This window comes from Macaca fascicularis, chromosome 19 (assembly GCF_037993035.2).
Source record: "Macaca fascicularis isolate 582-1 chromosome 19, T2T-MFA8v1.1".
Classification (NCBI taxonomy): Eukaryota; Metazoa; Chordata; class Mammalia; order Primates; family Cercopithecidae; genus Macaca; species Macaca fascicularis.
Genome location: NC_088393.1, coordinates 60,698,002 through 60,711,101, shown reverse-complemented (window position 1 = coordinate 60,711,101; position 13,100 = coordinate 60,698,002). Strand labels below are relative to the sequence as shown.

Genomic DNA, 13,100 nt, shown 5'->3' with positions numbered 1-13,100 from the left:
GGCTAGGACAGCCTGTATTTATTGAATAGAAAAAGTGAGAGCATTCTTGCATCATTTGAGATCCTACAGGAAATCATTCCATTTTCTCTGCTTGGTTATTTCCACGTTGGTCACTTCATCAATGGTCAGGTAAATTTCCTTCTCTATTTTGTTTAAGATTTCTTTTTATTTATTTATTTTTTGAGACAGAGTCTCGCTTTATTGCCCAGGCTGGAGTGCAGTGGCGTGATCTCGGCTCACTGCAAGCTCTGCCTCCTGGGTTCACACCATTCTCCTGCCTCAGCCTCCGAGTAGCTGGGACTACAGGTGCGCACCACGACGCCCGGCTAATTTTTTGTATTTTTAGTAGAGACAGGGTTTCACCATGTTAGCCAGGATGGTCTCGATCTCCTGACCTCATGATCCGCCTGCCTCAGCCTCCCAAAGTGCTGGGATTACAGGCGTGAGCCACCGCGCCCGGCTGTTTAAGATTTCTATGGTGATCAGACGTTGAATTTTGTGAAATGATTTTTCTCCATCTGTTGAGATGATGTGGTTTTCATCTGTCATTCTGTTCAAGTGGTATATCACATTGATTTGCTTGAATATGTTGAACCATCCTTGGATGTCAGAAGTAAATGGCACTTGCATATCTACAATCCTTTTATATAGCCTCTTGAATACAGTTTTCTAGTACAAGAGGTCTTCAAGAAGCTCATGGAAAAATACATATTATGAGAAAATTGTGCATGGATTTCACAGTTTTTGCACCAAAATAAACTGGTACAAATCTGTTCTAACATGTCTGAACAGGCTGTAGTTTGAGGCACTAAAAAGGATAAGGCATGAGTTTGAAAAGAGACTCTATCAAAGCAATATAAATTCTGCTAAAATTGAAATAATAAGAAACATCAAATTTACAATGAGACCAGATGCAGTATCTCAGGTCTCTAATCCCAGCACTTTCAGAGGCCGAGACAGGTGTGTCACATGAGCCTGGGTATTCAGGACCAGCCTGGGTAACATGGTGAAAACCCCTTCTATACAAAAAAATACAAAAATTTGCTGGGCATGGTGGCACATACCTGCAGGGCCAGCTACTGTGGAGTCTGCAGCCCAAGGATGGCATGAGCCTGGGAGGTTGAGGCTGCAGTGAACTGTGATCTTGCCACTGCTCTCCATCATGTCTCAAAAAAAGAATACTTATGGTAAAATTTGGGTAGACGAATAATGATATCATTGATGCTTTATGAAAAGGTTATGGGGACGATGCCCAAAAGAAGTCAACAGTTTGTAAATGGATAACTCATTTTGAGTTGTGAGAAGACAATGTTGAAGGTTATGTATGGAGCAGCAGGCAGACCATCCACATCAGTTTCACGGAAAAACAATAATCTTGTTTGTGCTGCAATGAAGAGGACTGATAGCTAACAGCAGAAAAAATAGTCAAGAGGTTGAGAACAGGCTGGTTAACATGGTGAAGTGCCATCTCTACTAAAAATATAAAAATTAGCTAGGTATGGTGGCAGGCACCTGTAATCCCAGCTCCTTGGGAGGCTGGGGTGGGAGAATCGCTTAAACCAGGAGGCGGAAGTTGCAGTGAACCGAGATGATGCCATTGCACTCCAGCCTGGGCAACAAGAGTGAAACTTTCTCTCAAAATAATAATAATAATAATAAATATCAAGCCCCTTCTCTTCCTTTGCCTGGAGTCAAGTGGTGTGTACTTGACTCCACTTCTAGCCATATCTTCTCATAAGACTTTCAGGATTAAGTGATTCCTGGCCAAGAAAAAAAGCAAAATCATTCCATTCCCCAGTGGATTCAGATGAAAACTGGTAATAAAATCAGGTACAACTTTAAAAGAAGACACTGGAGAAGAGCCAAGTTGGGTCTATAAGGAATTGCACCTGAGATGACACACATATTTATGCTGTCTGAGCATTACAATCACGTTACCATATCAAGCAGAAAATGTCACTACTATCTGAAGAGTGGGACATGTTTTATTGGGAATACATTTTTTTCTCTCTGAATCTGTTATGAATACATTGGTTGGCTGGGTTCAGTAATAAATACGTCAGACTTTTCATTTCCAAAAAAAAGTCAAATGATGTAATTCCATAGAGTACCTTAATTCCTGTATTGCTTTTTGTTTTTTTTTTTGAGATGGAGACTCCACTGGGTTCAGTGGATCACACCTGTGTTCGTCACACATTGGGAGGCTGAGGTGTGAGGTTTGCTTGAGACCAGGAGTCTTCTGGGAATCTTCTTGCCTCCACTAACCCAGTTCATGACACACCCTTGGACTTTACTGTTTTGGAAAATCTATATAAAGCAATATCAGTGTGTCAAAGCATTATGTTTGTCAGAAGCTTGTGAAAGAAACTTAAAAATTACTAAGTCAAAGAGAAAAGTCAAGTTGGGAACAGTGTCAGACAAACCTTCCTCCAATTTTATTCCTAAACAAGATAGCTACAAGGATTTTTTAAAAAGCTACATAGAGGCTGGGTACGATGGCTCAGGCCTCTAATCCCAGCCCTTTGGGAGGCCTCAGTGGGCGGATCACCTGAGGTCGGGAGTTTGAGACCAGCCTAACATGGAGATGCCCCTTCTCTAGTAAAAGTAGAGACTTAGACATGGTGGCATATGCCTGTAATACCTGCTACTCGGGAGGCTGAGGCAGGAGAGTCACGTGAACCCAGGAGGCAGAGGTTGTGGTCAGCCGAGACCACACCATTGTACTCTAGCCTAAGCAATAAGAACAAAACTCCATCTCCAAGATGAATGAATAAATATTGGCCGGGCGCGGTGGCTCAAGCCTGTAATCCCAGCACTTTGGGAGGCCGAGACGGGCGGATCACGAGGTCAGGAGATCGAGACCATCCTGGCTAACACGGTGAAACCCCGTCTCTACTAAAAATACAAGAAAAATTAGCCGGGCGAGGTGGTGGGCGCCTGTAGTCCCAGCTACTCGGGAGGCTGAGGCAGGAGAATGGCGTGAACCCGGGGGGGCGGAGCTTGCAGTGAGCCGAGATCGCGCCACTGCACTCCAGCCTGGGGCATAGAGCAAGACTCCGTCTCAAAAAAAAAAAAAAAAAAAAAAAAAAAAATATATATATATATATATATATATATATATATATATTTAAAATATAAAGATGAGGTTTCACCATGTTGCCTGGGCTGGCCTCCAACTCTTGGCCACTAACTTATCTTTCTGCTTTAGCCTCCCATCATGCTGGAATTGCATGCACGAGCTGCCACCCCGACCACATTATGCTTTTTCAAACTTGCTAATATTTTAGATATGCTAATTTCTTCCTAAACGTAATTATGTTTTAGCTAATTACTAGTGTTTGATAAATGAAACCTTCGATAACTAGGGATATGAGTGAAAAATATAGTTCATGGTACATGTTAACTTACAGATATTGCCATAAAATTATTGCATGCAGAAATGAGGTGATTTAAAAGTTTATAATTTTTTTTTTTTTTTTTTTTTTTTTTTTTTGAGATGCAGTCTCACTCTGTTGGCCAGGCTGGAGTGCAGTGGTGAGATCTCAGCTCACTGCAACTTCCGCTGCCTGGGCTCAAGCGATTCTCCTGCTTCAACCTCTTGAGTATCTGGGATTACAGGTGCGTGCCACCATGCCCAGCTAATATTTCTATTAGTACAGATGGGGTTTCGCCGTGTTGGCCAGGCTGATCTCGAACTCCTGACCTCAGGGTGATCCATTCGCCTAGGCTTGCCAAAGTGCTGGGATTACAGGCAGGAGGCACTGCGCCCAGCCAATTTTGTAATTTACTTATATTTTCTTCAGGGCCCACGTAAAACAGAATAACCTGACTGGGATGTATCCTTAGTAATATCTCATAATTATTCTCTATATGAAAATAAATCCCAATGTTTGAAGACTGCCTATTTTACAGCCTTTATTATTCACACCTGATAGAACACTCAGGCAAGAACAATAAAGAAAACACCTAAAATAGATTACAATTGAATGGGTGCGGTGGTTCACCTGTAATCCCAGCACTTTGGGAAGCAAAGGTGGGAGGATTGCTTGAGTCCAGGAGTTCAAGGCTAGCCTGAGCATCATAGTGGAACCTTGACTCTACAAAATGTTAAAAAATTATCCAGGTGTGGTGGTGAGGGCCCGTGGCCCCAGCTAGTTGGGAGGTGTAGTGGGAGGATTGCTTGAGCCCCAGAGGTTGAGGTTGCAGTGAGCAGTGTTCCTACCACTGCATTCCATCCTGGGTGACAGAACTAGGTCTTGTTTCTAGGAAAAAAAAAAAAAAAAAAACCAGCTTGAAGATAAAAAGTACATTTTCTACTTATTTTCAGAAGGCACGTAAAGTGAATATTACAATACATTTAGGAATTATTGATATGTTGTTAACGTTTATCGCTTAAATATATTGCAGGAAGAAATGTAAAAAAAGAAAAGGTTTGCGAATGAGGACTAAGATCTGATTTTTTTTTATCTTGCCTAAATTCCTGTCTGGGGAGTCATGCCCTACAAACCATAAATACTCATCAGATGGTTTTATTTAGTCCTATATATCCTGTCTTACTTTCCAGTCTGACTCTGGAATAACATGTGACAAAGAAGAAAGTCAAAATATTTTACCCCAAAACATGTTTCTTTGCCATATTTTGAAATGGTCCTGCAAAGCTGTCCTTTGTGAGGGGTACATGTGATTCTGTAAAGAATCTCTAACATAGCTAGATCTTTTTCTTCTAGGCCCTCCCAATCCTGAAGAGATTAAGTAAGAAGCTAGCACCTTTTAAAGGTCTGAATAGAAAACATTTGTCATCTATTGTCTCTAAGGCAGCCAATAGAAGACTTCAAAACAACCTTTGTCTCCACAATCTTCTATCTTAACCTGAACATTTCTGCTATTGATCCCAGGTATTTAGACAAACTCAACCAATTGTCAATCAGAAAATGTTTCAATTTACCTATAGCCTGGAAGACCAGCTTTGAGTTGTCCCACTTCTCTGAGCCAAAGCAGTGTATTTCTTAAATGTATTTGATTGATGTCTAATGCCTCCCTAAAATGTCTAAGAACAAGCTGTTCCCCATTACCTTGGGCACATGTTCTCAGGACCTCCTGATTGTCATTCATATTTAGCTCAGAATAAACCTCTCAAAATATTTTACTGAGTTTGACTCTTTTCCACGACAAGAATAATTCATTTTAAGTGCAGCGTGAAGTAACAAATGTAAGGAAAAACTGGGCAATTTATATGGTTTTTTGTTTTTGTTTTTCTTTTAAATCACCTTTTTTCTTATTGAGAGGAAGGAGGGAGCTCTGGGGTAGAGGGTCTTGGTCTGGCCAGGCTGGACCTCTGCGCTCAGCGATCTTCTTGCTCCTGCTTCCTAAGTAGCTGGGACCCCAGACTCCCGCCACCTCGCCCGCATCCCTGTTGTGTTTAAGCAGCAGGTGGTGACCTCACTCTTCCTAGGTCTGGGCCGTCCGCTCCGCACCCCATGGGGTGGCCCTAGGGAAGTCTCTGGAGCTGAGCACAGGGTGGAGTCTCCCACCCCAGTAAATGGAGAATAGAAAAGAGGAGCATTTCTATTCTGTTCTCTGGGCCATCGGCATGAAATTGTACGTTTCGCTCAGGGAAGCCTTTGCATTTCGCATTCTAGCTTGCCTTCCTGCCCTAGACAACTTAAAGGCTTTGAAATTAAATTGGTAAAATTAATTTCAATAGCAAGGAACTTTCCTGGATCCAATTACCGCCCCACGTCGACTTCTCAGGTACTATTTCCATGACTGCTGAGCTGCTCCAGCCTTACTGGCGGGTTTGTCTCCAAAACCCGGAAAACTGATGCGCGGGGAGCGAGATGGAGAAAAGCGCAGGCCCCGCCCCCGCGGACCCCTCACAACCCACGACTCTTCTCCCCCGCGCCAGGCCCCTTGTCACTCTCCCTCGCCCCCTCCTCAGACATACCCCGTCCACCTCCTGGGGGTTCCGCCCAGGTCTGGCTTCTGTCCTGCGCTGATTGGCACAGACCCGGAAGCGGATGGTGTGGCCTGAGGGTTGCACCGCGGCGTTGCGCTTCCCAGTTCTCAGGTGCTGCTATACCAGGGAGGTGGGGTTCCCACAGACCCGGAAATTCCGGCGCGACTTTCTCAACCCAGAGCAAGTTGAGACGTCCAAGTGGGAGTCCGTGAGTCCCTTCCTACTGAGTTTAAAGTCGCCCTGAGGCTGGTCCCATCCCCAGTCTTTCTGCAGTGGGGCCATGAAGACACCTCCTATCGCGAAAATTTCCTTCACAAAACCCTTCCTTACCTGTCCTCCCGGCTCGCGCTGTTTCAAGTCCTCACCCGCAAGCTGAATTCCCGCCCTGGGCGCCTCTCAGCCTCGCTCCTGTCGGCGCCTGGAGCGCACCGCGGCAGCCCCAGTCCCGGGGAAGCTGCGTTCTCTGCCTGGTCCTGGGGTCCTGCAGACCCCACCTTGGTCTGAAGGCGCCGTCGCCCTCCACCTCCCCCCCTCCTGCCGGGCCCTGCTGCTCCCCAATTCCAACCCTTGGAAAACTTGCTCTTCTTGGAGGCAACCCTCTTATCCCGTTCTGTCCCTGTTGTTACCGGAAGGCGGGCTTGGAGTTTGAGGTTTCCAGGTTCTTCGCTGTTGAACATAGAATAATAATTTTAAAAAACCCCGCCCAAAGTCACAAAAGAACGAAGCGGCGATAGCAGGAATTTATTCAATCAAGACAGCACTCCACAGGGAGGAGTGGGCCCGAGCCAGCGTCTCCAGGGCCCCGTTTACAAAGTTTTGGGGGCTTAAAGTATTTCTTTTGAGGTTTCTATGGGCTACCCCTTATCTATGCCTTATGCCCTGTGCCCTATGCAGATGGGTGCCCTATGCAGATGAAAGGACACAAAGATAGATGTGTACCCGCCCCCCACCCGCTACACCCTTGTTCTGCTCTCTAATCTTGGCACATACCAGAGATTTCGTAAGTTCTGTGAGTACCTGGTTTTCTGCACGTACCAGAGATTTTGTTTTGCACATACCAGAGATTTTGTAAGTTCTGAGGCAAGGTCACAAGACGTGTTTAAGTAAGATAAACTCTTGCTGCCATAAACCTGCTCTCCCGCCTCAAAGTTTGAACCAAAATATCAGAAATGGCAGGAACCAATCATAGTTAGCCAAATCGCCTTGTTCAAACACTAGCCAATCATATATCTGATTTGTATAATAACTCTATGCCCACTTTTCTTAGACTATATAACACTGCTCGGAGCTCAGTGGGGGAGCTCTCGTGCCCGTCTCGTTTCACGAGCGAGGGAGAGTTCCAGGTTCGAACCTGTAATAAAGATCCTTGCTGCTTAGCTTTGACTCTGGACTCTGGTGGTCTTCTTCGGGGAATAAACGGTCTGGGCATAACACAGATGGAGGGGTGGCCGGTGCTTGGTCTTGGCCACTCCTGGGCTCTTTCCCTTTCCATCTGAGACGTGGTTGAAGGGGCAGGGCGGTAGGGAGAGCAGCCTTTGATTCTTTGTTACTCCGGATGGAAAGATGGGGTTTTTCCTTTTGGCCTAGTTTTGGAAAGTTCACGTTAATTGGCCCCTAGATTCCCTGCCCCCAGACCCAGGACCCATGTGTTTCCCTTTTCTTCTTTCTTATTGGAGATGGGTCTCTGTTGCCCAGGCGGGAGAGTGGTGACAGGATCACAGCTCACTGCATCGTCAATATCCTGGGCTAGAGGGATTCTCCCACCTTAGCCTCTAAAGTAGCTGGGACCACAGCCGCGCGCCACCACACCGCGCTAATTTTTGTGTGTTTTTTTTTTTTTTTGAGATGGAGTCTTGCTTTGTCGCCCAGGCTGGAGTGCAGTGGCCGGATCTCGGCTCACTGCAAGCTCCACCTCCCGGGTTCAGGCCATTCTCCCGCCTCAGCCTCCCAAGTAGCTGGGACTACAGGCGCCAGCCATCTCGCCCGGCTACTTTTTTTGTATTTTTTTTAGTAGAGACGGGGTTTCACTGTGTTAGCCAGGATGGTCTTGATCTCCTGACCTCGTGATCCACCCGTCCCGGCCTCCCAAAGTGCTGGGATTACAGGCTTGAGCCACCGCGCCTGGCCCCCCGGCCTAATTTTTGTATTGTTTATTAGAGACAGGCTTTCGCCTTGTTGCCCAGGTTGGTCTCCAACTCCAGGGCTCAAGCGATCCAGCCGCACCGGCCTCCCATTGGGAGGTCGAGGTGGGCGGATCACCTGAGGTCAGGAGTTCGAGATCAGCCTAGCCAACATGGTGAAACCTCGTCTCGACTAAAATACAGAAATTAGCTCGGTGTGGTGGCGGGCGCCTGTAATCTTACTCCCAGCTACTCAGGAGGTTGAGGCAGGAGAATCTCTTGAATCCGGGAGGTGCAGGTTGCAGTGAGCCGAGATCGCGCCACTGCGTTTCAACCTGGGTGACAGAGCGAGACCCCGTCTCAAAATAAAATAAAATTAATTAATTAAAATAAAATAAAATATAAAATAAATCTTCTCAGGCTTTGGTAGAATCTTATGAGCTCACATCATTGTTTTGTAACTATGATATGTGTTCAAAATTTTCTCCTTTGTCCCCACAATTCATTAGATGTATTTTTTAACCATTTTAAAATAGTTTATGAAATTTATTGTATTCAGTTTACACTGGGGACTGCATGCTTTCTAGTCTGTATCATATATTGAAAACATTTCCTAGTACCTGATACATGATTTTAGGTTGTTTCAACGTGTACTTGATAAATATATCAAGGAACTCTTTTATGTATGTATGTATGTATTTATTTATTTATTTATTTTGAGTTTTACATGGAGTTTTGCTCTTGTTGCCCAGGCTGGAGTGCAATGGCATGAACTCTGCTCACCACAACCTCTGCTTCCTGGGTTCAAGCGGTTCTCCTCCCTCAGCCTCCCGAGTAGCTGGGATTACAGGCATGCGCCACCACACCCGGCTAATTTTGTATCTTTAGTAGAGATGGGGTTTCTCCATGTTGGTCAGGCTGGTCTTGAACTCCTGACCTCAGGTGATCCGCCTGCCTCAGCCTCTTAAAGTGTTGAAATTTTAGGCATGAGCCACTGCACCCAGCCACAGGAAGGTTTTTAATTTAGGGTCTTTAATTGCCAGTGTGGGTTCGCTCAGGGTCAGGCAGCGACCCCTTAGATCAGCCAGATGTGTTTCTGAGCGAACATACACTTGTTCTTCCCACCTGTTGGGCAAGCAGACTGGTCTGGGTGAGGGACCCTGGGCTGTCCCCCTCAGCTGTTTCTGCTCATCTCCCCCGTCAAGATGAAGACCATTCCAAAGTCAAACAGGACGCTGGTACACATGAGACCCCAGAGAGGACATGCTAGTATCACTCTTATTCATTCACTCACTCAGTAGCTATTAAGCATGTACTATATGACTGGGGGCAAAAATAGAGGAACTGTCTGTGCCAGGGATCAAAATGATAAACCCAGCAGACTATCCTTCCTGCTTTCTCCAGATTATTTTTCATTTTTATTTTTTTGAGACGGAGTCTCACTCTGTCACCCAGGCTGGAATGCAATGGCACGATCTCAGCTCACTGCAGCCTCCCCTGCCAGGGTTCAAGTGATTCTCCTACCTCAGCCTTCCGAGTAGCTGGTTCTACAGGCCCACACCAGCACATCCATCTTATTTTTGTATTTTTAGTACAGATGGAGTTCTGCCATGTTGGCCAGGCTGGTTTCCAACTCCTGACCTCAAGTGATCTGCCTGCCTGGGTCTCCCAAAGTGTTGAAATTATAGGCGTGAGCCACCACACCTGGGCTTTTTTGTTTTTTTTTTGTTTTTTTTTTGAGACGGAGTCTCGCTTTGTCGCCCAGGCTGGAGTGCAGTGGCCGGATCTCAGCTCACTGCAAGCTCCGCCTCCCGGGTTTACGCCATTCTCCTGCCTCAGCCTCCCGAGTAGCTGGGACTACAGGCGCCCACCACCTCGCCCTGCTAGTTTTTTGTATTTTTAGTAGAGACGGGGTTTCACCATATTAGCCAGGATGGTCTCGATCTCCTGACCTCGTGATCCGCCCGTCTCGGCCTCCCAAAGTGCTGGGATTACAGGCTTGAGCCACCGCGCCCGGCCGCTTTTTTGTTTTTAAGATAAATCTCACTCTTGTCACCAGGCTGGAGTACAGTGATGCAATCTTGGCTCACTGCAACCTCCGCCCCTGGGCTCACGTGATCCTCTCATATCAGACTCCTAAGTAGCTGGGCCCAAAGACCCACAGACGTGCACCACCACACCTGGCAAAATTTAGGTAATTTTAGTACAGATGGGGTTTTACCGTATTACCCAGGCTGGTTTCGAACTCCTGAGCTCAAGCAATCCACCTGCCTTGGCCTCTGAGTGCTGTGATAACAGGCGTGAACCACCACATCCAGCCTCTGTGTGGGGTTTGGTCAGGGCTGGGTCTGTGTCCTAAAGGGGAGCTCATTCCAACCCAGCTCCCACTGCTGCAGCGTGTGTGTGGGCTTCTCCAGGAGGGAATTGGGTTCTGAAGAAAGGGCTCAAAATTCATGTAGTTTTCCTGTTGTCCCTGCTGCAGTGGGCAGTAGAGAGGACCATATTTCCTCAGACTGAGGTCTCCTTTGTATGTGTCATTGTGTTACAGGGACGGGGTGTGTTGATTCTGAGCAATCAACAACATATTTTTAACATTCAAGATTGACTTCTAAAGACTCTTGGTACGTGAGGAAGAAACCCTGAGGAAGATACCTGGAAAAGGAAGAGGAAAGCAGAGGAGTCAGGGATGGCTCCTCCTCAGGTGAGATGATATTCTCGGTGGATTGTTCTGTCTCATTCCTTTTTGAAACGCTGGGCCTTGGAGTTGGGAATCTTCTCTGAGTTCTTCCAGCCTGGGCGACAGAGCGAGACTGCATCTCAAAAAAACAAAAACAAGAAACAAAAAAAGGAAAAGTATAACAAAACACACTGCTAAGACAAAATGTGGTGGAAAATCCCTCACTCGGATTTGTCAGAATATTCACCACAATGAAATCCATGCTTTCACCTCTCCTCATTTTTTCTAAAGATAAGAACTCCTCCCATAACCATTTGGTTAAAATGTGTTTTCATTTCAGGGTCTGTTGACATTCAGGGATGTGGCCATAGAATTCTCTCAGGAGGAGTGGAAATGCCTGGACCCTGCTCAGAGGACTCTGTACAGGGACGTGATGCTGGAGAATTATAGGAACCTGGTCTCCCTGGGTGAGGATACCTTCCCTCCAGAAGTGGGGATGTGCCCTTGCATATGTTTGTATTTTCTCATTTTTTCTTTTTGATAGAGTATCTTGCTCTGTCACCCAGGGTGACATTAGCCTGTTGTTGATTATTTACCAATATAGTATATTGTGTGGCCCTTTAGCATTTGTATACAGTAGATATGCTATAAATATGAAGAATATATATTTTTCTTTCTTTTTTTTTTTTTTTTTTTTTTTTGAGACGGAGTCTCACGCTGTTGCCCAGGCTGGAGTGCAGTGGCACGATCTCGGCTCACTGCAAGCTCCGCCTCCCGGGTTCCCGCCATTCTCCTGCCTCAGCCTCCTGAGTAGCTGGGACTACAGGCGCCCGCCACCGCGCCCGGCTAATTTTTTGTATTTTTAGTAGAGACGGGGTTTCACTGTGGTCTCGATCTCCTGACCTTGTGATCCGCCCGCCTCGGCCTCCCAAAGTGCTGGGATTACAGGCTTGAGCCACCGCGCCCGGCCTATTTTTCTCTTTCTTGATGTGACAGTGATATGTTTTTTGCAAACTGTTTCACACTTTAGGATCACAGTGGAAAAATACTCCTTTTAAACTTGTTTGTGCCCTGTCAGTGTTTCGTCATGATATTGGGAGTAGGCTTCAGTTAAAAACAATTTGAAGTACATGTAATTGCCTTTTATTTATTAAAGAATCTTACCCTTTTGTGTTCCTAAACTTTGAAGATCATGTTTGGGAAGTTTAAAATGAGTATTGTTTTTAGTGTCATATTTATACAGTTTAGTATTATTTACCATCTATACTTAATTGGAAACCTGTTGGTGTTTACATTTTGTAGATATCCATTCCAGATGCATGATGAAGGAGTTCTCATCAATAGCAAAACACAATACAGAAGTGAATCACACAGGGACAATGCAAAGACATAAAATTCATCCCACTGGAGATTTTTGCTTCCAGGAAATTGAGAAAGATATTCATAACTTTGAGTTTCAGTGGCAAGAAGATGAAAGAAATAGGCATGAAACACCCATGACAGAAATAAAATGGTTGACTGGTAGTACAGACCGATATAATCGAAGGCATGCTGGAAAGAAGCCTATTAAAAATCAGCTTGAATTAAGCTTTCATTCACATCTGCCTGAACTACACACATTTCAGAGCAAAGGAGAAATTAGCAATCAAGTTGAGAAGTCTATCAATGATGCTTCCTCAGTTTCAACATCCCAAATAATTTCTTGTAGGCCCAAAACCCATATTTCTAACAACTATGGAAATAATTTCCTCCATTCATCATTACTCACACAAAAACAGGAAGCACACATAAGAGAAAAATCTTGGCCGGGCGCGGTGGCTCAAGCCTGTAATCCCAGCACTTTGGGAGGCCGAGACGGGCGGATCACGAGGTCAGGAGATCGAGACCTCCTGGCTAACACGGTGAAACCCCGTCTCTACCAAAAAATACAAAAAACTAGCCGGGCGAAGTGGCGGGCGCCTGTGGTCCCAGCTACTCGGGAGGCTGAGGCAGGAGAATGGCGTAAACCCGGGAGGCGGAGCTTGCAGTGAGCTGAGATCAGGCCACTGTACTCCAGCCTGGGCGACAGAGCCAGACTCAGTCTCAAAAAAAAAAAAAAAAAAAGAGAAAAATCTTTCCAATGTAATGAGAGTGACAAAGCCTTTACCTATAGATCACTCTTTTTTTTTTTTTTTTTTTTTTTTTGAGACGGAGTCTCGCTCTGTCGCCCAGGCTGGAGTGCAGTGGCCGGATCTCAGCTCACTGCAAGCTCCGCCTCCCGGGTTTATGCCATTCTCCTGCCTCAGCCTCCCGAGTACCCGGGACCATAGGCGCCCGTCACCTCGCCCGGCTAGTTTTTTGTATTTTT

The 13,100-nt window shown here is 45.8% G+C and overlaps 1 protein-coding gene and 1 long non-coding RNA gene across 2 annotated transcripts in view; one reads left to right on the top strand and one right to left on the bottom strand.

Moving 5' to 3' along the window:
- LOC102131854 (uncharacterized) overlaps window positions 1-13,100 on the top strand; it is a 104,328-nt gene that overhangs the window by 17,906 nt on the left and 73,322 nt on the right. Inside the window, exon 6 of the mRNA XM_074024495.1 lies at window positions 10,625-10,777. Coding sequence (XP_073880596.1) covers window positions 10,763-10,777 — 15 coding nt within the window. The 5' untranslated portion in view covers window positions 10,625-10,762. The remainder of the gene's footprint in view (window positions 1-10,624; window positions 10,778-13,100) is intronic.
- Window positions 198-6,003, bottom strand: LOC135968564 (uncharacterized). Its single transcript, XR_010583451.2, has 2 exons — window positions 5,945-6,003; window positions 198-4,262 (listed from the first exon to the last, which is right to left on the bottom strand). It is a non-coding gene; the product is annotated as an uncharacterized lncRNA (long non-coding RNA).